This window comes from Henckelia pumila, chromosome 4 (genome assembly GCF_033568475.1).
Source record: "Henckelia pumila isolate YLH828 chromosome 4, ASM3356847v2, whole genome shotgun sequence".
Classification (NCBI taxonomy): Eukaryota; Viridiplantae; Streptophyta; class Magnoliopsida; order Lamiales; family Gesneriaceae; genus Henckelia; species Henckelia pumila.
Window position 1 is genome coordinate 139,195,967 of NC_133123.1, and position 22,045 is coordinate 139,218,011.

Genomic DNA, 22,045 nt, shown 5'->3' on the forward strand with positions numbered 1-22,045 from the left:
TAAAGCGGAGAAAGCAGTGTCAGCTCTGGAAACTCGCCTGAAGTCAGAAGAAGAGCTCAAAGCAGCTTTCCTATCTTCTGCTGAGTTTCAAGAGGCAGTGGTGGACAGATCGTACACCTTTTTCCAGGTCGGATTTTACAAATGCCGAGATCAATTCGAGGAAGCTGGCCTATGGTCTTCTGACAAGAGAGATTTTCCCGACTTGGATAAGGCCATCGACTCCCTCCCCGCCACCCAAGGAGCTGAAAATGCGAAGGCTGCCCCGAGTCAGACAACTGCAGATGCCAGTCCCTCTAATAACCCCGCACTTTGAATTATTATTTGTAATTGGGCCGTAAGAGCCCCTCCTCTCATAATCCATTGTCAATGTAACTCATCTGTTCTTGTTATCCATTATTTAATGCCTTATATATAAATAAAAGAGTAGGTAATGCCAAGGGCTTATATATGCCTTGGGTGTAAGATGGGTGCCGGGGCCTAGAACCTCCCGAGCTTATATAATGCTAAGGGCTTAAATATGTCTTGGGCTTATGATGGGTGCCGGGGCCTGGAACCTCCCGGACTTATATAATGCCAAGGGCTTATATATGCCTTGGGCTTATGATGGGTGCCGAGGCCTGGAACCTCCCGGGCTTATATAATGCCAAGGGCTTATATATGCCTTGGGCTTATGATGGGTGCCGGGGCCTGGAACCTCCCGGGCTTATATAATGCCAAGGGCTTATATATGCCTTGGGCTTATGATGGTGCCGGGGCCTGAAACCTCCCGGGCTTATATAATGTCAAGGGCTTATATATGCCTTGGGCTTATGATGGGTGCCGGGGCCTGGAACCTCCCGGGCTTATATAATGCCAAGGGCTTATATATGCCTTGGGCTTATGATGGGTGCCGGGGCCTGGAACCTCCCGGGCTTATATAATGGAAATCCTTCTTTCATGATAAAACTCCTTCATTAATAAAACATTGAATACAAAACATTACACAAAATACTTCTTCAAATGTAAAGCATTCCATGGTCGCTTGAGGGGGCGTCCCTGGCCGTCTTGTAGGTACCAAGTATTAGCACCGACTTTTCTGATAAGCTTATATGGTCCCTCCCATCGGGCATCTAGCTTCCCTACTTCCCCTGCTGGATTAACTCTTTTCAACACAAATTCTCCTTCCTGGAATTTCCGAGGCCTGACCTTCTGATTATAGGCTCTCATCACCCGAGCTCTGTAGGCCTCCATTCTACGAGTCGCATTCTCCCTTCGCTCTTCAATGAGATCCAACTCTTGTGCCCGGGCTCCTTCGTCTGTGTTCTCATATGCTTTAATCCGAGCTGAAGGCTGTCCGATCTCTACTGGCAAAATAGCCTCCGAACCATATACCAGGCTAAAAGGTGATTCTTGTGTTGCAGTATGTGGAGTGGTGCGATAGGCCCATAACACACTCGGGATCTCTTCAACCCAATCTTTCCCCATTCCATGCAATCGCGCCTGTAAAGATCGAACAATAGTACGATTGGTTACCTCTGTTTGGCTGTTACTTTGAGGATAGACGATCGAGGTGAAAACCTGCTTAATGCCCATCTCGGCACACCAGTCTGCCAATTTTTGCCCCTGAAATTGCCTGCCATTATCCGAGACCAGCTTTCTCGATAGCCCAAATCGACATACTATGCTTTTCCATAAAAACTTCATCACCTCGGCCTCTGTTATTTTTGCCAAAGGCTCTGCCTCCACCCACTTGGAAAAATAATCAACAGCTACCAACAAGAACTTCTTCTGTGCCCGGGCTAGTGGAAAAGGTCCCACTATGTCCAGACCCCATTGATCAAAGGGGCAGGATGCCCATATCGGATTCAAGTTGCTTGCCGGGCTATGCTGTATATTGCCGAACCTCTGGCATCCTTCACAAGACCGGGCAATCTTGGATGCGTCTGCCTGCAAAGTGGGCCACCAGTATCCTGACAGCAACACCCTTCGGACCAGACTCATAGACCCTCCATGGTTTCCACAACATCCCTCGTGCACTTTCCGCAAGACATATTCGGTTTCCCCTTCCCCCAAACATTTGAGCAAAGGGCCCTGGTAGGAACGCCTATACAGGCTTCCTCCCAAGATAGCAAACCTGGCTGCCTATCTTCGTATGATCCGGGCTCGTCCTTTGTCCTCCGGGAGATTTCCCTGAGTTAGGTACTTGACAATCGGGGCCTTCCATGTGTTTTCTTGGAGGACCGGCTCCCGGGCTTCTATGGAAGCCACCGTTTCCCTTTTCATAAGGGATTCTCTACTATCAACTTCCCCAGCGGCCTCTCTTTTAGCCAAGGCGTCTGCTTCCATATTTTTTTTCCGGGGTATCTGCTCTATACTCCAAGTGTTGAAACTGGCCCCAAGCTCTTCAATCATCTTACAATATTTTATCAATTTCTCCTCTCGGGTACAGAAGGTTTTGTTTACTTGCTGAACAACCAACTGAGAGTCAGAATAAATTATGATATGACTTACCCCAACTTCCCGAGCTCGTTGTATCCCAGCTATCACAGCCTCGTATTCAGCTTCGTTGTTGGAAGCCTGGAAGTCTAGCTTCACGGCTATCTCAATCTTCTCTTGGGCAAGTGAGATCAGGATGATCCCCACACCACTGCCTCCAACACCACTGCCTCCAACACCACTTGATCCATCTACAAAAACCCTCCATACTTCCTCTTGGCCAAAAGTGGCCACCTCTGTCAAAAAATCAGATAAAGCCTGGGCTTTGATGGCCTTACGCGGCTGGTACTCAATATCATACTCGCCCAATTCCACCGACCATTTCACGAGCCTCCCCGAGTCATCTGGGTGAGTCATAATGCGCCCCAGGAGGCTATTAGTAAGAACAGTTACCGGGTGAGACAAGAAATAAGGTCTCAATTTCCGGGCTGTTATTACTAGAGCCAAGGCCATCTTCTCAATCTCCGTATATCTAAATTCCGCCCCCTTCAAAGCATGGCTGACGTAGTACACAGGCCTCTGATTTTCCTTTTCCTCTTTTATCAAGACAGTGCTGACCGCCTTTTCTGTAGTGGACAGATATATCCACAATCATTCCCCTGGTTCCGGCTTAACCAAGATAGGCAAGCTAGCCAGATGCTCCTTCAACTCCTGAAAGGCCTGCTCGCATTGCTTAGTCCAGCCAAACCTCTGGGCTTTACGCAACACTTGGAAAAAATTATAGCTGCGATGAGCTGATCGAGCTATAAACCGAGCCAGGGCTGTAATCCGGCCGGTTAATCGTTGTACCTCCTTAATAGATGTTGGTGAAGGCATTTCCCGCAACAGCTTCACTTTTTCAGGGTTGACTTCTATCCCACGTTCAGTGACCATGAACCCCAGAAACTTGCCACTTTTCACCCCAAACATACACTTGGCCGGGTTCAATTTGATCCCATACCGCCGAACTGTCGCAAAGGTTTCCTCCAAGTTGGGTAAGAAACTATCCCGGGTCCTGGACTTCACCAATATATCATCCACATATACCTCCACATTTCGACCCACCTGTTCCTGGAACACTCTGTCCATCATCCGCTGATACGTAGCTCCTGCATTTTTCAAACCAAATGGCATCACTACGTAGCAGAAAGTACCTCCCGAGGTGACAAAGCTGACTTTGTCTTGATCTTCCAGGGCTAAAGGAATTTGATGATAGCCCTGGTATGCATCCATGAAGCTCAGCAACTCACACCCGGATGTGGAGTCCACCAACTGGTCAATTCGGGGTAAAGGATAGCAATCCTTGGGACAGGCTTTATTTAAATCCCGGAAATCCACACACATTCTCCACTTCCCAGTAGCCTTTGGTACTAGCACTACATTGGACAACCAAGTAGGAAATTGTATTTCCTTGATGTGCCCGGCCCGCAGTAGCTCTTGAACCTGCTCCGCTATCACTTTATCCTTCTCGGCCCCAAAATGCCTCTTTTTTTGTAAGACAGGTCGGTAACCCGGGCTGATGTTTAGTTTGTGTTCTGCCACCTGAGATGAAACTCCCACCAAATCACCCTGAGCTCAGGCGAACACATCCTTATTCTGAATGAGGCAGCCTCTCAATGCTTCAATCAACCATGCGTCTAAATCCCGGGCTATTTTAACAGACTTTCCTGTTTGCCCGAGCTCTATCTCTACCTCTTCATACTCGCTTTTAGATTCCTCCACAGAACAGACTTCTCTTCCCCCCAAGACTCCTTCCTTTCCATTCTGTCTTGCCCTCTTGTAGTCTATCTTCACTGTCTCGGCATAGCATTTTCGAGAGGAAGGCTGATCTCCTCGGACTTCTCCGACCTTATCTCCCACTGGGAATTTGATCTTTTGATGGTAAGCTGAGGCTACGGCTTTGAAAGAGTTCATAGCCGGCCTACCCAAGATGACATTATAGGAAGAAGGTGCTTCCACTAATGTGAATCTTGTCATGACCGTCCTCTTCTCATCTCTTGATCCCAAGGTGATAGGCAGCAACATTTCCCCTTGGGGTTGGACAGTGTGCCCGGCAAAACCATACAAGGTGGTTTTTACCGGGCTCAACTCATAACCCTGCAAATCCATCTGCTCGAATGCTTCTTGAAAAAGGACATTTACTGAGCTTCCCGAGTCAACGAACACCCTTCGAACATCATAATTGGAGATCCGAGCTTGTATAAGCAAGGCTTCATTATGTGGTAAGTTTACTCCCTCCAGGTCTTGGGGTCCAAATGTGATGATTGGCCCCGCACCTTGCCTTCCTTCCTCCACCCCTAAACTTTCCCTCCGACTCCAGGCCTTCCTAGCCCGGTTGGAATCTCCGTCTGTAGATCCTCCCGATATCATGTTAATGATACCATTGGTTGGCCCGTCTCCAGATGTTTTGTCTTTTTTTGCATGATCCATTTCTTGTTTCCCTTTTTCCCGAGAGCTGGTGGCATCCCGGGGAGGAATCGATGTCTGTGACCCCCGAAGCCAAGGCACGCTTCGGGGCTTTTTTGGGACCGGCCTACCATTTCTAACATAAGGCAGTTGGTGTCTTTGCTGCAGAGTTCGTGTAGTGACCCTTACCCGGATCACCTACTAAACAGAACTTATGCATGCAATTAACTTAATAAAAACAGATATCAGAATAAACTGCGGAAACCATAAACGTTATACAATCCCAAGTAAAGGAATCTGTAATTTATCCAAATAATATACAACCAAATCGAATAGCTGTATAAACCCAAACAACAGTAATAAAACCTAGACGAAGCTCCAGCTGGCCAACCACTGACTAGCCCCTCCTGGATCCACCCTCCTCGTCCAATCGCAAACCTGCCCCATGGAATAGGGTGTCCAGAAAATACATAGTACGAGACGTGAGCATAAAACGCTCAGTACGAGAGTATGAGTATACATGCATGCAAAGTGAACTCCCTACAGACTCGAGGTCAAGGATCAGATAACAGAGACAGACCGGGCCCTGGTATATAGCACGCTGTGCCGTCGCTTCAGGAGGTGGCTCCCATACCGAGTACATGTGGATACACCGGACCCAAATCAATGGAAGTCCATCCACTAACAGGATAGGGTACAACCCTACTAATAGACATCTCGAAGGAGATAACAGCAATATGCAAATGAATGCAGCATAATATCATGACATATAAATCATGCAGTCACATAATACATGCATACTCAGTCAGGATATCTCGAACAGTACTTTCGTACCTAACACCGTAGTTTGAACTAAGCTGGAAGAAGACAACCCCTAACTGCCTTAGGTCCAAGCCCGACCCGACCCGACCCAACCCGGTCTCAAGACTGACCCGACCTGAACAGCTCCTGGTCAAGCCCCGACCTGAACTGCACCTGGTCAAGCCCCGACCTGAACTGCTCCTTGTCAAGCCCCGACCTGAACTGCACCTGGTCAAGCCCCGAGCTACTCCTTCCCGAACTCCCGAGCTACTCTTGGTCTGAGCAGAACTAAGAAGTGAGGTGAAATGGTGTAAAATGACCGAACCCTCGACTTCTATTTATAGAGGATGAGCCGGGACAGCTGTCCACCGAGTGCGTGACACCTGGCAGGACACTAATCGTGCTTTTGCTTCAGCCACGTGTTCACTCCCGACCTACCTACCATGTGCTCTTCCCATGACCGAACACTACCTTGGCTTTCATCATGACCGACCCGAGCCCCAAAGGAAAGACCCGAGCTCAAACCAAACTCCACACACATACATGACCGATCCCTAGCTCCCTGCCCGAGCCCTAGATCTATACCCGAGCACTAGCTCTATACCCGAGCCCTTGCTCCATGCCCGAGCCCTTGCTCTATACCCGAGCCCTTGCTGATCAACCATGACCAACCCGAGCTGCTCATGACTGACCCGAGCTGCTCATGACCGACCCGAGCTGCTCATTCATGTCATGTATTCTTTGACCTTGACTTGTGCTCTTGGTAATAAAATATTTATTAGATTTAAACATAAATAACCATTAATCTTGTAAATTGGAACTGAGCTACTACATTCTCCCCCACTTAAGATATTTCGTCCTCGAATACAGATCTTAAGTACCGAATGTAAAGCAAGATACAAACTTTCCTTTATTCAAACTGAATATTTTACAAGATAAAACTGAATACTACTCAAGAATGAAATCAAAACAGCTCAGGATGGTCTTCACGCATCCTGTCCTCAAGCTCCCAAGTAGCCTCTTCAGTGCCTCGGCGCTGCCACTGAACTAGAACCAAAGGAATGACTTTGTTTCGCAGAACCTTATCCTTATAATCCAGGATACGAGTAGGTTTCTCAACATAAGTCAAATCCTTATCCACCTTAACATCAGACCGCTGTAGGATGTGGGACTCATCTGCCACATACCGTCCCAACAGAGATACGTGAAACACGTCGTGAATACTGGAAAGATACGGTGGCAAAGCCAGACGATAAGCCAAATCTCCAATGCTCTCCAAAATCTCAAATGGACCGATAAACCTGGGATACAACTTGCCCTTAAGGCCAAATCTGAGAATCTTGCGGAAAGGTGACACTTTCAGAAACACTTTCTCCCCAACATCAAACTGCAAAGGCCTACGCTTGGTGTTAGCATAGCTGGCCTGACGATCCTGTGCAGTCTTAATCCGTTTCTTGATCTGATCGACAATGTCGATTGCCTGCTGGATTAATTCTGGTCCCTCAGCCTGTCTCTCCCCCACTTCTTCCCAGAAAAGTGGAGTACGACAACGTCGCCCGTACAACGCCTCAAAAGGTGCCATACCTATGCTAGTATGGTAACTGTTGTTGTACGCGAACTCAATCAACGGCAAATGATCCTGCCAGGCTGAACCAAAATCCATAACGCACGCTCGAAGCATATCCTCCAATGTACGGATAGTGCGCTCTGACTGACCATCAGTCTCCGGATGATAGGCAGTACTCAAACTGAGAGTAGTACCCATCGCACGCTGAACACTCCCCCAGAATCTAGAAGTAAACCTGGGGTCCCGATCGCTGACAATGCTCACAGGCACTCCATGAAGTCGAACGATCTCCTGAATGTACATCCGTGCCATACGATCCATATTGTACTCTCGGCTATAGGCAATGAAATGCGCTGACTTGGTGAGTCGGTCCACCACAACCCAGATAGCATCACAATTCCTCGGGGAATAACGGCAAATGGGTCACAAAGTCCATTGTGATAAACTCCCATTTCCATTCAGGAATAGGCAGACTGTGAAGCAATCCTCCAGGTCGTCGGTGTTCTGCCTTGACCTGTTGACACACCAAACATCTCGAAACAAACTGATAAACACTGCGTTTCATTCCCTTCCACCAGAAACGAGTACGTAGATCCTTGTACATATTGTTGCTCCCAGGATGAATACTCAACTTAGTGCGATGCTCCTGAGACAAAATCTCCCCTCGCAACTCTTCATCCTGCGGAATCACAAGCCTACCAGACAAACACAGAAAACCATCTGACTGATAATGAAATCCAGACGAGCTACCCTCGTTAGCTAGACGATCTAAACGCTGGGTCTTCGAATCAGACATCTGAGCATCTCGAATCCGCGAATACAAGGCTGGCTCAGATAATATCGCAAACATCTGGATACTCTGCATACCTTTCTTATGCTTGAAGGTATAACGTGAAGTACAACAGTCACTGATCGCACTAGACATCGAACAAGTCTGAAGTGCGGATAGTCGTATCTTGCGACTCAAGGCATCAGCGGTGAGATTAGCAGCTCCCGGATGGTACTTAATCTCGCAATCATAGTCCTTAAGCAAATCCATCCAACGTCTCTGCCTCATGTTCAACTCCGCCTGAGTGAACAAATACTTGAGACTCTTATGGTCGGTGAAGATCTCAAATTTCTCGCCATACAGATAATGACGCCAGATCTTCAAAGCGAACACAATGGCTGCCAATTCCAAATCATGGACTGGGTAGTTGTCCTCGTGAAGCTTCAGCAGTCTAGAAGCGTATGCGATCACATGCCCATTCTGAGTCAGGACACAACCTAACCCCTGAAGAGAAGCATCCGTGTAAACTACATACCCTCCATATCATGACGGTAATGCCAACACCGGCGCAGAAGTCAACCGCCGTCGAAGCTCACAGAAATTCTCCTCACACTCGGAGGACCACTCAAAATCCACACCCTTGCGGGTAAGCTGCGTCAACGGTCGAGCTAACTGAGAGAAGTTCAGAATGAAGCGACGATAATACCCTGCTAGACCCAGAAAACTATGGATCTCAGCAACTGTCATCGGACGCGACCAATTAAGTACCGCTTCAATATTGCTTGGATCAACAGAAATCCCCTCCCTGGATATGATATGGCCAAGAAAGACCACTCTATCCATCCAAAACTCACACTTGCTCAGCTTGGCGTACAACTGCTCATCTCAAAGAGTCTGCAGTACCAACCGCAAGTAAGAAACATGCTCTTCCGTATTACGCGAATACACCAAGATGTCGTCAATGAAGACCACGACAAACTTGTCCAAATACTCCCTGAAGACGCGGTTCATCAAATCCATGAATATAGCCGGCGCATTAGTCAAACCAAATGGCATCACTAGGAACTCGTAATGCCCATAGCGAGTACGGAATGCAGTCTTGGCTACGTCCTGATCATGGACTCTCAACTGATGATACCCAGATCTCAAGTCAATCTTGGAGTAAACTGACGTGCCCTGCAGCTGATCGAACAAGTCATAAATACGAGGCAACGGATACTTGTTCTTCACAGTGACTCGATTCAGCTGCCGATAGTCAATGCACAGCCGCATCGACCCATCCTTCTTCTTCACGAAGAGAACAGGAGCTCCCCAAGGGGATACACTAGGACGAATGTACCCCTTGTCCAAAAGATCCTGTAGCTGATTCTTCAACTCACGCATCTCTGACGGAGCCAGACGATACGGTGCTCTAGAAATAGGCGAAGTACCGGCATCAACTCTATGCCAAACTCTACTTCCCTAGCAGGAGGAAAACCCGGAATCTCATCAGGAAAAACGTCTGGGAATTCATCCACAACAGGAATACTCTCTATCCCGATGCTCTCAGTGGAAAAATCAACTGCATAGATAAGGTAGCCTTCCCCGCCAGACTCTAGAGCTCGACAGGCTCTCAAAGCTGATACCAAAGGCATCGGGGGTCGCGCTCCCTCACCATAGAAAAACCAGCTCTCACTCCCCTCCGGATGAAAGCGTACTAATCTCTGATAGCAGTCTACTGAAGCTCGATAGGTAGTCAACATATCTATTCCCAAAATGCAATCAAAGTCGTCCATCGCCAGGACCATGAGATTCGCTAACAGAATGTTCCCTTCAAACTCTAAAGGGCAACCCATCACTAGACGCTTAGCCAAAGCAGATTGGCCCGTCGGAGTAGAAACAGACATCACTACGTCTAGTGCAATGCATGGTAACTTATGCCTCTTAACAAAACGTGCAGAAATGAAGGAATGAGATGCACCAGTGTCAATAAGTACAAGAGCAGGTATACCATAAATCAGAAATGTACCTGCGATGACTTTCTCATTCTCCTCCACTGCCTGATCATGTCTCAGGGCAAACACCTGGCCAGAAGCTCGTGGCCTCAAATGAGAACTCCCAGCAGACTGTCCCTGCGACCTCTGCTGAACGGTGGCCTGAGAGCCCGATCCTGAACCAGAACCAGAACCGCCTCCCCCAGATAGTGGACAATCCCTCCGGATATGACCAGTCTCTCCACAACGGAAACAAGCTCCAGAAGCTCTACGGCACTTGTCGGATGGATGGTTCTTCCCACAGTGATCACACTTGTCCTTCTTACCATAACGGACAACACCTCCAGAACCAGAGGAAGAAGAAGATCCAGACTTCTTGAAAGTTTGGGCACGGGGACCCAAAGAACTAACAGGCCTCGACTGAGGGAAAGACCTGTTCCGCCGAATGCTGTCCTCCGCCTGGTGACAACGGCTCACCAAACCCTCGTAGGACATGTCATCGCCAACCGCCACATGGTCATGGATCTCAGGGTTAAGTCCCTGAAGGAACAGATTATACTTCATCTCTGAGCTATCAGCAATCTCGGGGCAATAGGATAGCAGATCAAAGAACCTCTGCTGATACTCATCGATAGACATGGCTCCCTGTCGCAGACTCAGTAGCTCGCCTGCCTTCGACTGATGGAGTGCAGGAGGAAAATACCGCTTTTGGAAAGCTGTGCGGAACTCGGCCCAGGTGGCCACTCCTCTCGCCGCAATAAAGGGTGCAGAAGTAAACCTCCACCATCTGCGCGCACGTCCATCCAGAAGATAGCCAAGGGTCTCCATCTTCTGCTCCTCGGTGCAGTGGAAAGTCTGAAAAGTCGTCTCCATGCGGTCTAACCAGTTCTCCGCATCCTCCGGAGACTCACCTCCAACTAAGGGCTTAGGACCCATAGCTAAGAATCGACGCACAGTGAAACGCTCGTCGTCATGATGACGATGACGCCGTTCTCGACGAGGCTCCCGGTCGGCATCACCCCAACGCCCACCAACACTGCCATGAGAACTCCGGTCGTCATGATTTGCCATCTACAAAAATACCTCAAGATGAGACTAAATCCCAAGAATTCGTTTGCATGCTCTGATACCATAAATGTAGTGACCCTTACCCGGATCACCTACTAAACAGAACTTATGCATGCAATTAACTTAATAAAAACAGATATCAGAATAAACTGCGGAAACCATAAACGTTATACAATCCCAAGTAAAGGAATCTGTAATTTATCCAAATAATATACAACCAAATCGAATAGCTGTATAAACCCAAACAACAGTAATAAAACCTAGACGAAGCTCCAGCTGGCCAACCACTGACTAGCCCCTCCTGGATCCACCCTCCTCGTCCAATCGCAAACCTGCCCCATGGAATAGGGTGTCCAGAAAATACAGAGTACGAGACGTGAGCATAAAATGCTCAGTACGAGAGTATGAGTATACATGCATGCAAAGTGAACTCCCTACAGACTCGAGGTCAAGGATCAGATAACAGAGACAGACCGGGCCCTGGTATGTAGCACGCTGTGCCGTCGCTTCAGAAGGTGGCTCCCATACCGAGTACATGTGGATACATCGGACCCAAATCGATGAAGTCCATCCACTAACAGGATAGGGTACAACCCTACTAATAGACATCTCGAAGGAGATAAAAGCAATATGCAAATGAATGCAGCATAATATCATGACATATAAATCATGCAGTCACATAATACATGCATACTCAGTCAGGATATCTCGAACAGTACTTTCGTACCTAACACCGTAGTTTGAACTAAGCTGGAAGAAGACAACCCCTAACTGCCTTAGGTCCAAGCCCGACCCGACCCGACCCAGTCTCAAGACTGACCCGACCTGAACTTCTCCTGGTCAAGCCCCGACCTGAACTGCACCTGGTCAAGCCCCGACCTGAACTGCTCCTTGTCAAGCCCCGACCTGAACTGCACCTGGTCAAGCCCCGAGCTACTCCTTCCCGAACTCCCGAGCTACTCTTGGTCCGAGCAGAACTAAGAAGTGAGGTGAAATGGTGTAAAATGACCGAACCCTCGACTTCTATTTATAGAGGATGAGCCGGGACAGCTGTCCACCGAGTGCGTGACACCTGGCAGGACACTAATCGTGCTTTTGCTTCAGCCACGTGTTCACTCCCGACCTACCTACCATGTGCTCTTCCCATGACCGAACACTACCTTGGCTTTCATCATGACCGACCCGAGCCCCAAAGGAAAGACCCGAGCTCAAACCAAACTCCACACACATACATGACCGAGCCCTAGCTCCCTGCCCGAGCCCTAGATCTATACCCGAGCACTAGCTCTATACCCGAGCCCTTGCTCCATGCCCGAGCCCTTGCTCTATACCCGAGCCCTTGCTGATCAACCATGACCAACCCGAGCTGCTCATGACTGACCCGAGCTGCTCATGACCGACCCGAGCTGCTCATTCATGTCATGTATTCTTTGACCTTGACTTGTGCTCTTGGTAATAAAATATTTATTAGATTTAAACATAAATAACCATTAATCTTGTAAATTGGAACTGGGCTACTACAGTTCGGCACTCACTGGTGTCATGAGTGCACTCTTGATGAAGTGCACAGTACTTCCAGAGCTTCTCCTTAGAAACAGGGGCCTGCGTGTCCACCCTTTCTTCACACATATGAACAGCCTTATCTCGGGTCCCTCGGTTCGGAGCATATCGAGACAATCGCCCCATGTGATCATGATTCTCTCTACTTCTTCCTTGTTCCCGGCCTCCCTCCCGCCGGGCCACCTTCTTTTTCTGCCTCTGAGCTTCCTCCATGTTAATGTATTTTTCAGCCCGAGCCAGCAAATCTTCGAAGGTCCGGGGTGCTTTTTTCACTAGTGATTTGAAAAATTCCCCTTCCCGAAGACCTTGAGTGAAAGCCGTGATCTTGGTCTCCTGGGCACAAGTCGGGACCTCCAAAATAATTTTGTTAAACCTTTTGATATAGGTTCGTAGAGACTCCTCTCCTGACTGCTTTGCTTCAAAGAGGCTATAGACAGTTTTCCTATACCTCTTGCTACTGCCGAAGTGCTGCAAAAACACTTGCTTGAATTCTGCAAAGGATTGAACACTCTGGGGCTCCAAATTCTCAAACCATCTTTGGGCAGAATCCACCAAAGTGGTTAGGAAGACTTTGCATTTGATCTTATCTCCATAGCAATGTAACATGGCTACATTTTCAAACCGAGTCAGGTGCTCCTCTGGGTCTGTGCTCCCATCATACTCCCGGATTTTTGCCGACTTGTAATTCAGTGGCAAGGGTTCCTCTATCACCTCCTGTGAAAAAGGGCAACCCGGAATTTTGATAGGGCAAGACATTTTGGAACCCTCCTCCTCCAACTTCTGTACCTTCCTCCTGAGTTCATGCAACTCATCCACCATGGACGGTTGTATTGAGTGCATCCAAGAGCTTTCTTCTTCTTCTCCTTCTCGAACCTGGGCAGTAAGGTTTGGATTACCCTGATTCCCTTCTTCCTCCACTGTTATGTCCTTTGATTGTGGCTGCTTTGCAGCTATCAACGACTTCCGTACCACATCTTGGACATATGATTCGAACTGCTCCATGAGAATGGTAATATTCCGTCCTGGCTGGTGGTCTCCAGGTGATGTTTGATCATGAGAAGCCATATCTACGTCTATAGAACAAGCTTTTCCACAGACGGCGCCAATGATGATGGTTTGTAAAACCAGGGCCCGGGCTATCAGGGTAGTGATGTGGGCCTGACGAGGTGACCGGGCTAATGGAGGTAATATATGAGCTGTCCTTCCTTAATCAAGATGATCTGCACACCAAGGAAGGGAATAAAAAGCACGTTAGTGGGGCGCCGGAGGAGTTTCCGACGGGGCCACTCCGATACTTAAGTTAGACTTAGAAATAGAGTGGGCTTTTTAGAGAAATGAGTATAGTGCTTTGGAAGTTTAGGTGAACATACCTCTACAAATATCTGTGAGCAGGTATTTATAGGCCTTGGAGTGAGAGTGTCACTCTGCAATTCCAGGGTAGTGGCCACGATCTGGATCGTGGGTGCGGTAGTTTCCCACGTTTGCCTGTCACGTACAATGAACCCGGAAAGCTCGGGTTTATGATAATCGTGGGGATCATGCCCCTAAAACACGGGCCTTATCTAAGTCCTGCAGACCTGGTTTCCCGGGCTCCTGAGGCTCATGGCCTACCTCAATATGGCTCTGCCACTCCGGGGCATTCGTGGCCCTGCCCCCTGGCTTAAGCCAGATGCATACATCATTTATTATTCAAATCATAATGGTTACATCATTTATTATTCAAATCATAATGGTAGAAGAGAATATACTAACATCGTTGTGTAAGTATATTCTCTGGAGGGAAGGATATTTGGGATTTGCTATTTTCCTTTCAATCGTTTTCTGTATATATTTGTTAAATATAATATAATAATCAGAGCAAAAAGCCTTGCGTAATAACTTATAAGATAGAAATCCAGTCCATCTCTAGAAAGCTGTAGCCCAGTCCAAAAAATATGCGCTTTTGGAAATTAATTAATAAATAATTTGGTTAACTCTAAATGAAAATTAGAATTATAATCAATGTAATTTGCACACAAAAATATGCGCTTTTGGAAATTTTATGTTGATGAATTGAGATGTGAGAAAATTATTTGCTATAGATATATACTCATATGCTAATTAATATTGTGCTTTGGGGAAATTTATACTGATGTTGATACGAATTATCAATTTATCATAATGGTTACGGTTGACAATAACTTTTTATGCAGGATATAGTTTGAATTTTCAAACTTAAAAACACATGTTTTATGAAGGATATACATTAACATAAATATGTCACTAGTTTTGTTTTATTTTTTTAATTATTAATTCATATTGAAATATGAAGATCTTATTTCTAAGAAAATCAAATTATTCACAATCCAAAATATAAGCTACTTGTAATCTAATATTTTGGACTCAAATCTTGGTCGTTTTGCTAGTCTAAAGAATGATATCTTCATAGAAAATAAATAATTCAATATTTTTTTTATATATGAGAGATACTGCTTATATTAAACCATTATAATCTGTACCAAACTCAAATTTATATCTACAACTCATAAAAAAAAATTATAACTATCAACTAATCAATATTAAATTTTTTTGAGAATCGGGCTTTTCAATGGGCTGACAAGTAGACAAGAGATTCAAGACCTGATTTGGGCTTTGTTTGGTTTTAATGGGCTAAAATGAAAGCCTGATCCAAGAAAGCCCCTTCATTTTTTTTCACCACTTGGCCCAGTAATTCAGAAAATGAGTAACGTGGAAATAACAAATATTTTTCACGTGCAGCCACTTTTCGTTGAAATTCAAAAATCATAATAATAAATACAAAAAACGCTTGGGAAATAGAAAAACAAAACTGAATTCATTTTTTTTATGGGAACTTGTCATATTATTATTGACTGAAAACTTATGTTATAAGTTAAACCAATCAAGAAAGAAAATCATCGTTCATCCAAACAAAAGTTGAGGGCGATAAAACATCAAAATTGACTTTCTATACTTCTTAGTTATGTATTAAAAATACATGAAGCTGTGTTTTCTTTTTTTCTTTTTTTTCTTTTTTTGAATGAGAAGCTGTGTTTTCCTAAAGATGAGGAAAGAACCTCAATCGGATAATATTATAATGTGATCTAAAATAACCAGAAAGACAAATTAAATACGAGACAGATATGTTACAGTTTTCTAATTTATGACCAATAATGAAAATTATTATTATTAAATAGTAAAAATATGGAGTTTTATCACAATTTCATTCCATATGTAATTTGTAAAGCTGTCAATGGAGCAGCAATGACCATGTCAAAAAGCCATTTCAAATATATATGAATAAATTTCTACTAATTAATCATTATATATATCTTATGCTCAAATAAATAAATAAAAATATAAAATATAAAAAAATTCTTAAAAAAAAAAAAAAACATCTAATATATTTTATATTAATCTATCTGCCTAGAACGATTTCTCCGTGCAACATGGAATGGTTCCACTTTTCAAAACTTCAAACTATGGAATGCCGCTGAAATCTGTCAAGCTCCTTAAACAATTTTAATTGAATATTAATTAATATAATGATACCAATTAATTGACTGTTTAACATAAGCAGACAAATGTGGGATTGCGTGCTTATTGAAATATTCGTTTTTTAAAGGATAATTATGGACTGGCTACAGTTTTGTTATGGCGTATGTTGACTGGCCAGATCATATTATTAGATAAATCAATAATTAATATCAACCTATTTGAAAATAATTTTATTTTCGTTTTCAGCGATAGATGCATGCTACTCAACACATCATGGTGTAGATCGAACAAGGTTTTGAGCTCATCTAAGCCACGTTGATTATTTCATAATCATGCACCATATGTACAAAATGCATTCACATGAGACGATATTGCAGTCGATTTTGTAAAACAGATATCTTATCTAACTCAATCTATTAAAAAATATTGTTTTCTCGTGTCAAAATTATTGTATTTTAATTATGTATTCAGCCGACCATTTTTACGAATGTAAATTCATTAGACGGTCTCACACAAAACTACTCCATCCACTTTTTCTTTGCTTATAACATGAAACGATTAATTGTAACATAAAGATAACATAACAATTTTCAACTCTGATTATTGTAAAATTTGAGTTAAACACGAAATAAGTCGACCAATCGAGGATATGTATAAAATATTCATTCAACACAAAACACTCGTAAAACCATCTCACAAATCAATTTTATAAAACATATCTTTAATCCAATTTGACTCATTAAAAATTAGATTTATCATTAAATTATGGACAGATTCCATATATTTCACAAGTAAACTCAAGTTTACGACAGTTTGAAACTAATATTTTTTAGGTAGAGAGAAGGCCTCCTCAAGCGCCTCATTGTTCCACTACGCCGACATAATAATAATAATAATAATTAAAAAAAGAAAAAACGAAATCGTGTTCGCAGACAATTAACACGTGCACTATTTGGTCGGTGAGTAAAAAGCAGACAAGTAAACGACAAACACAGTAAAATTTATTATTTATTCCCAGGCCATGCTAATAATTATGCTAACAATAATAATTTATAATAAATATCCGTATCCGAACCACTTTAACAACAGTCAACACTTTTGAGTCCCCTTCTTCTCCGTTCATCAATGGCGGCATTCACCACCGATCCACGCAGCGGATTCTGCAAAGAAAACTCCATCTTCTACAGCAAGCGCAAACCAATCCCTCTCCCGGAAAATCAATCCCTAGACGTCACCACCTTCATATCTTCCAGCGCCCACGGCGGCAAGATCGCCTTCATTGAAGCTGCCACCGGCCGCCAGCTCACCTTCGCTGACGTATGGAGAGCCGTCGAATCCGTGGCCGCCTCCCTTTCCCAAGACTACGCTATCCGCAAGGGTCACGTCGTCCTCTTACTCACTCCCAATTCCGTTTATTTCCCCATCGTTTGCCTCGCCGTCATGTCCCTCGGAGCCGTTATCACCACCGCCAATCCGCTCAATACCTCCGGCGAAATCTCCAAGCAGATCGCCGATTCCAATCCCGTGCTCGCTTTCACTATCCCACAGCTCCTCCCTAAAATCGCGGGTTCGAATCTCCCCGTGGTACTCCTTGGATCGGATGTAACCGCTTCTCGGAACAATCCAGATTCAGGAAATTTGAGAATCGTTGCGTCCATTGAAGAAATGATGAGAAGAGAACCGAGTCCAACCCGGGTCAAGGAACGAGTCAACCAAGACGATACGGCGACTCTCCTATACTCCTCCGGAACGACCGGAGCGAGCAAAGGCGTCGTTTCGTCTCACAGAAACCTGATCTCTATGGTCCAAACCGTCGTGAACCGGTTCAGACTCGACGAAGAAAATTCGACCTTCATCTGCACCGTACCAATGTTTCACATCTACGGCTTAGTCGCTTTCGCCACCGGTATCTTAGCTTCCGGTTCCACCGTAGTAATTCTGTCCAAATTCGAGCTGGATGAAATGCTGGCGGCGATCCAGAAATACTCCGCCACTCACTTACCCCTCGTGCCGCCGATTTTGGTGGCACTAGTGAACAATCATGAAACGATAAGGAAGAAATACGATTTGAGCAGCTTGCATTCGGTGCTTTCCGGCGGCGCGCCGCTGAGTAAGGAGGTGATAGAGGGATTTGTGGAGAAGTATCCGAGGGTGACGATTTTACAAGGATATGGACTCACCGAATCGACTGGGATCGGCGCGTCGACCGACTCGCTGGAGGAGAGCCGGAGATACGGTACGGCGGGGATGCTCTCCCCGAGGATGGAGGCGAAGATTGTGGATCCGGAGAGTGGGGCGGCGCTGCCGGTGAATCGGACGGGGGAGCTTTGGCTGAGGGGTCCCTGCATTATGAAAGGTGCAGCGAGTATTATTTTATTTTATTTGCCTCGTCTTATTCTATTCTCAGTGGAGTCTGACTAAGATTTCCCACCTTCAATTTTGGCTGTTTTTTTTCTGTTTTTTGCTCTGTTCTCTACGTTTTGTCGGAGACAATTCCGAACAAAATTTACAACACTTCACACTGTGTTTGGAACCATGGATTTACATGGATTTGGTGAGATTTGAAATTAAAAATATCGTTTTAATGTTTGGCGAAACGAGATTTCAAAAATATTTGATGGGATTTTATTTAACTAAATGAAATCCTTATAAAAATGATTGGATTTCATGGGATTTCATGGGATTTGGGTTCATAAAAATAATTAAATTATTTTTAATAATAAATGTATATACGTTAGTTATAAATTTTAAGTTTTCTTCAATTTTTTTTTTACAAAATATCATTTATATAAAATTTATACTATCAAATTCCAAAATATATTTTAATTTTCTGCCAAACATCAAAATGGAATTCCAATTCCATTTATTTAAAATCCAATTCCAATTTCAAATCCAAATCCAATTCCAATTTCCATTTTTTAGGGATCCAAATACATTAGTGTTTATAATTACTTAATTTAGAGGTTGCAAATACTATTTTAAAATATTTTTTTATTACACAGTGAGTTCCAACAAATATTATTCATTTTCAAAAAAAAAAACAAATATTATTCAATTTCTAAATTCAATTTTCTAATCTATATTTTCTCAAACGATACTCACACATAGTTTAACGAGTGCGATTGTGTTAACAATGAGGGATTACCGTACGGATTGTAAAATCTACAAAATTTCGTTGTAATAAAATATAAATTGAGAATTCAACTTTGACTAAATGACATGCTTCAAACCTATATGCCTAGATTAGTCGAAGTGACCAATTAGGTTCTGCTGCTCATTCGACAATAATAATCGGGGAGATGACGATGAATTTTATTACCAATCTAAAGGATTCTATTTATTCTAAAAAAACAAACGGAAATTTAAAGTTTGAAGATTTTTATTGTGGAGTAGAGTGTTGTTGTGTACTGTTGGCTTCGCCTGATGTTCATATGAAAATCATGTGCCTAAAATAACCTATAAGTTTTTTTTGACGCAGGATATTTTAGCAACGAAGAGGCGACGGCATCTACTCTAGATTCAGATGGATGGTTGAGAACCGGAGACCTTTGCTACATCGACGAGGATGGATTTGTTTTCGTGGTAGACCGGTTGAAGGAGCTTATCAAGTACAAGGGTTATCAGGTGAATTTATGATTTTTTTGGTCATGTAAATTAATCAAACCGATGCCAAGGGTGAAATGATGCTCTAAAATCAAAAATGTTTTGTATATATAGGTTCCTCCTGCAGAATTGGAGGCTTTGTTACTGACTCACCCTGAAATTGCTGATGCTGCTGTTATTCCGTAAGCCTAAAAATGCATAATATTGTTTCATGAAATGCAAGTTTGCAAAGATATATATTACTTTTCGAAAAATGTTATATGCAGAAATAGAGTTACAAATTGGGTTACAAAGTACATTTGAAATTACAAAATTATTAAGATAATTTTGTAATTTTAAATGTACTTTGTAACCCCAACTTATAATCTCATTTGTACATGTAGCATGATCCTTGATTTTCTTACATTTTCAATATTCAATCTCGTGGAATTATTCTAGGTTCCCAGATAAGGATGTCGGACAATTTCCCATGGCATACGTGGTACGTAAAACTGGAAGCACTATAACACAGAGTGGAATCATGGATTTCATTGCCAAACAGGTGAACTTATGATTTATTTATCAGATTATATATCAACTTTGCCTAAACCCCCACATTGATCAGCAACTTATATTGCAATATTTCAAGGCCTCTTAGTCTATATATATGCATATATGCCTGCAGGTGGCTCCATACAAGAGAATTCGTCGGGTGGCGTTTGCTACTTCGATTCCGAAAAATCAATCCGGCAAGATACTTAGAAAGGATCTTATAAAGCTTGCTGTTTCTAAGCTGTGAGCCTCTTAATATATCTTTGCCTAATATATATAAAGGATACCATTTGTGTGAAATTGGAGTACTTAATTCATTAAAGAATATAATTGAAATGTAACGTTATATATATATATATATATATATATATATATATATATATGTTTGTGGGTAAGCTTTTGAGTATTACAATTATCATGCTATACACATAATTGGAAAGTGTTGAATCTCACAGCAGAAACAAGAACAGAGAAATAACCAAACTCACAAATATAACAGCATAACAAGAAACAAGCTATCAACTCAGAAAATCAACACAAACACAGGGAATTACTTGGTTCGGATTATAACAAATCCTACATCCAAGGTTCTGGGTTTTCACCCAAATGAATTCACTAATACTCAATCAAAGATCTCGTCCTTTACAACCCCAAATCACATGAATCAAGAGCTACACCAGAAACTCAATTGATATACACAAGAACAAGAAGAATACAGGGATAATCGATGTTCCAGCTCCTTCAAGATGCTCCTCGACTTTCTATCTCCAAAATCAGGAGATTTCCCTTATCTGTTCTTCGAATAAATGATTAGGCGGAAAAAAGATGATCCTCTCTCGTGGCTAGCTCTCTCTGATTGTTTTTAATCTTCCTTGTTGCAGTTCGTACCCTTAATTCTGTTTTGAGCTAAGTTAACGATATCAACTAACTGAGAGTTAATCCAAGCCATTGGATCAAGACTTAACTCCAAGACCAATCTTGACCCTCCATTGCAACTAATTGCAAAGTCAATCATAAAGTCTTCACAAATCTCCACCTTTGACTGAATTTGTTGAATCAAGTGAATCCATCTGAGTTCCTCTTAAAGTAAAGCTTTGATTAATCCAGTAGCTTGAGCATACCCAATGATTGATTGAGTTTGCTCAATGGTACTACTTTCGTCAGCATATCTGCAGGATTGATCATCGTATCAATCTTCTGAATCTTTACTAAGCCTCTAGATATGATGTCTCTCACAAAATGCAATCGAACATCTATGTGTTTTGTCCTTTCATGAAAAACAGAATTCTTGGACAGATGTATCGCACTTTGTGAATCACAAAATACTGTTACATTTTCCTGCTCAAAACCTAATTCAGAAATGAATCCACCAATCCAAAGACTTTCTTTCACTGCTTCAGTCAAGCTAATGTATTCAGCTTCTGTTGTTGATAAAGCAACAACACTTTGTAAGTGTGATTTCCAGCTTACTACATTACCACCAACTGTGAATACATATCCTGAAATCGATCTCCTTTTGTCAAGATCAGCCGCGTAATCTGAGTCACAATAACCAGTAACTTCACATATATTTGCAGTGGTCTTTGAGTATTTTAACTTCAGCTTTGTAGTTCCTTTCAAGTATCTCATAAGCCACTTAACTGCCTGCCAATGCTCTCGACTTGGTCCACTCATGAATCTGCTTACAAGTCCTAGAGCATATGTGATATCTGGTCTTGTTGAGACCATCATATACATAATACTCCCTAGTGCATTAGAGTAAGGAATATTCTTCATATGAACAGCTTCAAGCTCCTCTTGATCTTGCGTCACTGCCAC

General features: G+C 43.5%; 2 protein-coding genes across 2 annotated transcripts; one reads left to right on the plus strand and one right to left on the minus strand.

Moving 5' to 3' along the window:
• Nucleotides 1-2,121: 2,121 nt before the first annotated feature.
• Nucleotides 2,122-2,928, minus strand: LOC140861872 (uncharacterized). The gene has a single exon (XM_073264876.1). It carries the CDS (start codon nucleotides 2,926-2,928, stop codon nucleotides 2,122-2,124), a length of 807 nt encoding a protein of 268 aa, XP_073120977.1.
• Nucleotides 2,929-17,134: 14,206 nt separating this feature from the next.
• LOC140863140 (probable CoA ligase CCL5) lies at nucleotides 17,135-20,568 on the plus strand. Its single transcript, XM_073266325.1, has 5 exons — nucleotides 17,135-18,449; nucleotides 19,572-19,717; nucleotides 19,811-19,878; nucleotides 20,135-20,237; nucleotides 20,361-20,568. Exons 1-5 carry the CDS (start codon nucleotides 17,219-17,221, stop codon nucleotides 20,472-20,474), a joined length of 1,662 nt encoding a protein of 553 aa, XP_073122426.1. The 5' UTR covers nucleotides 17,135-17,218; the 3' UTR covers nucleotides 20,475-20,568.
• The last annotated feature ends 1,477 nt before the right edge of the window (nucleotides 20,569-22,045 follow it).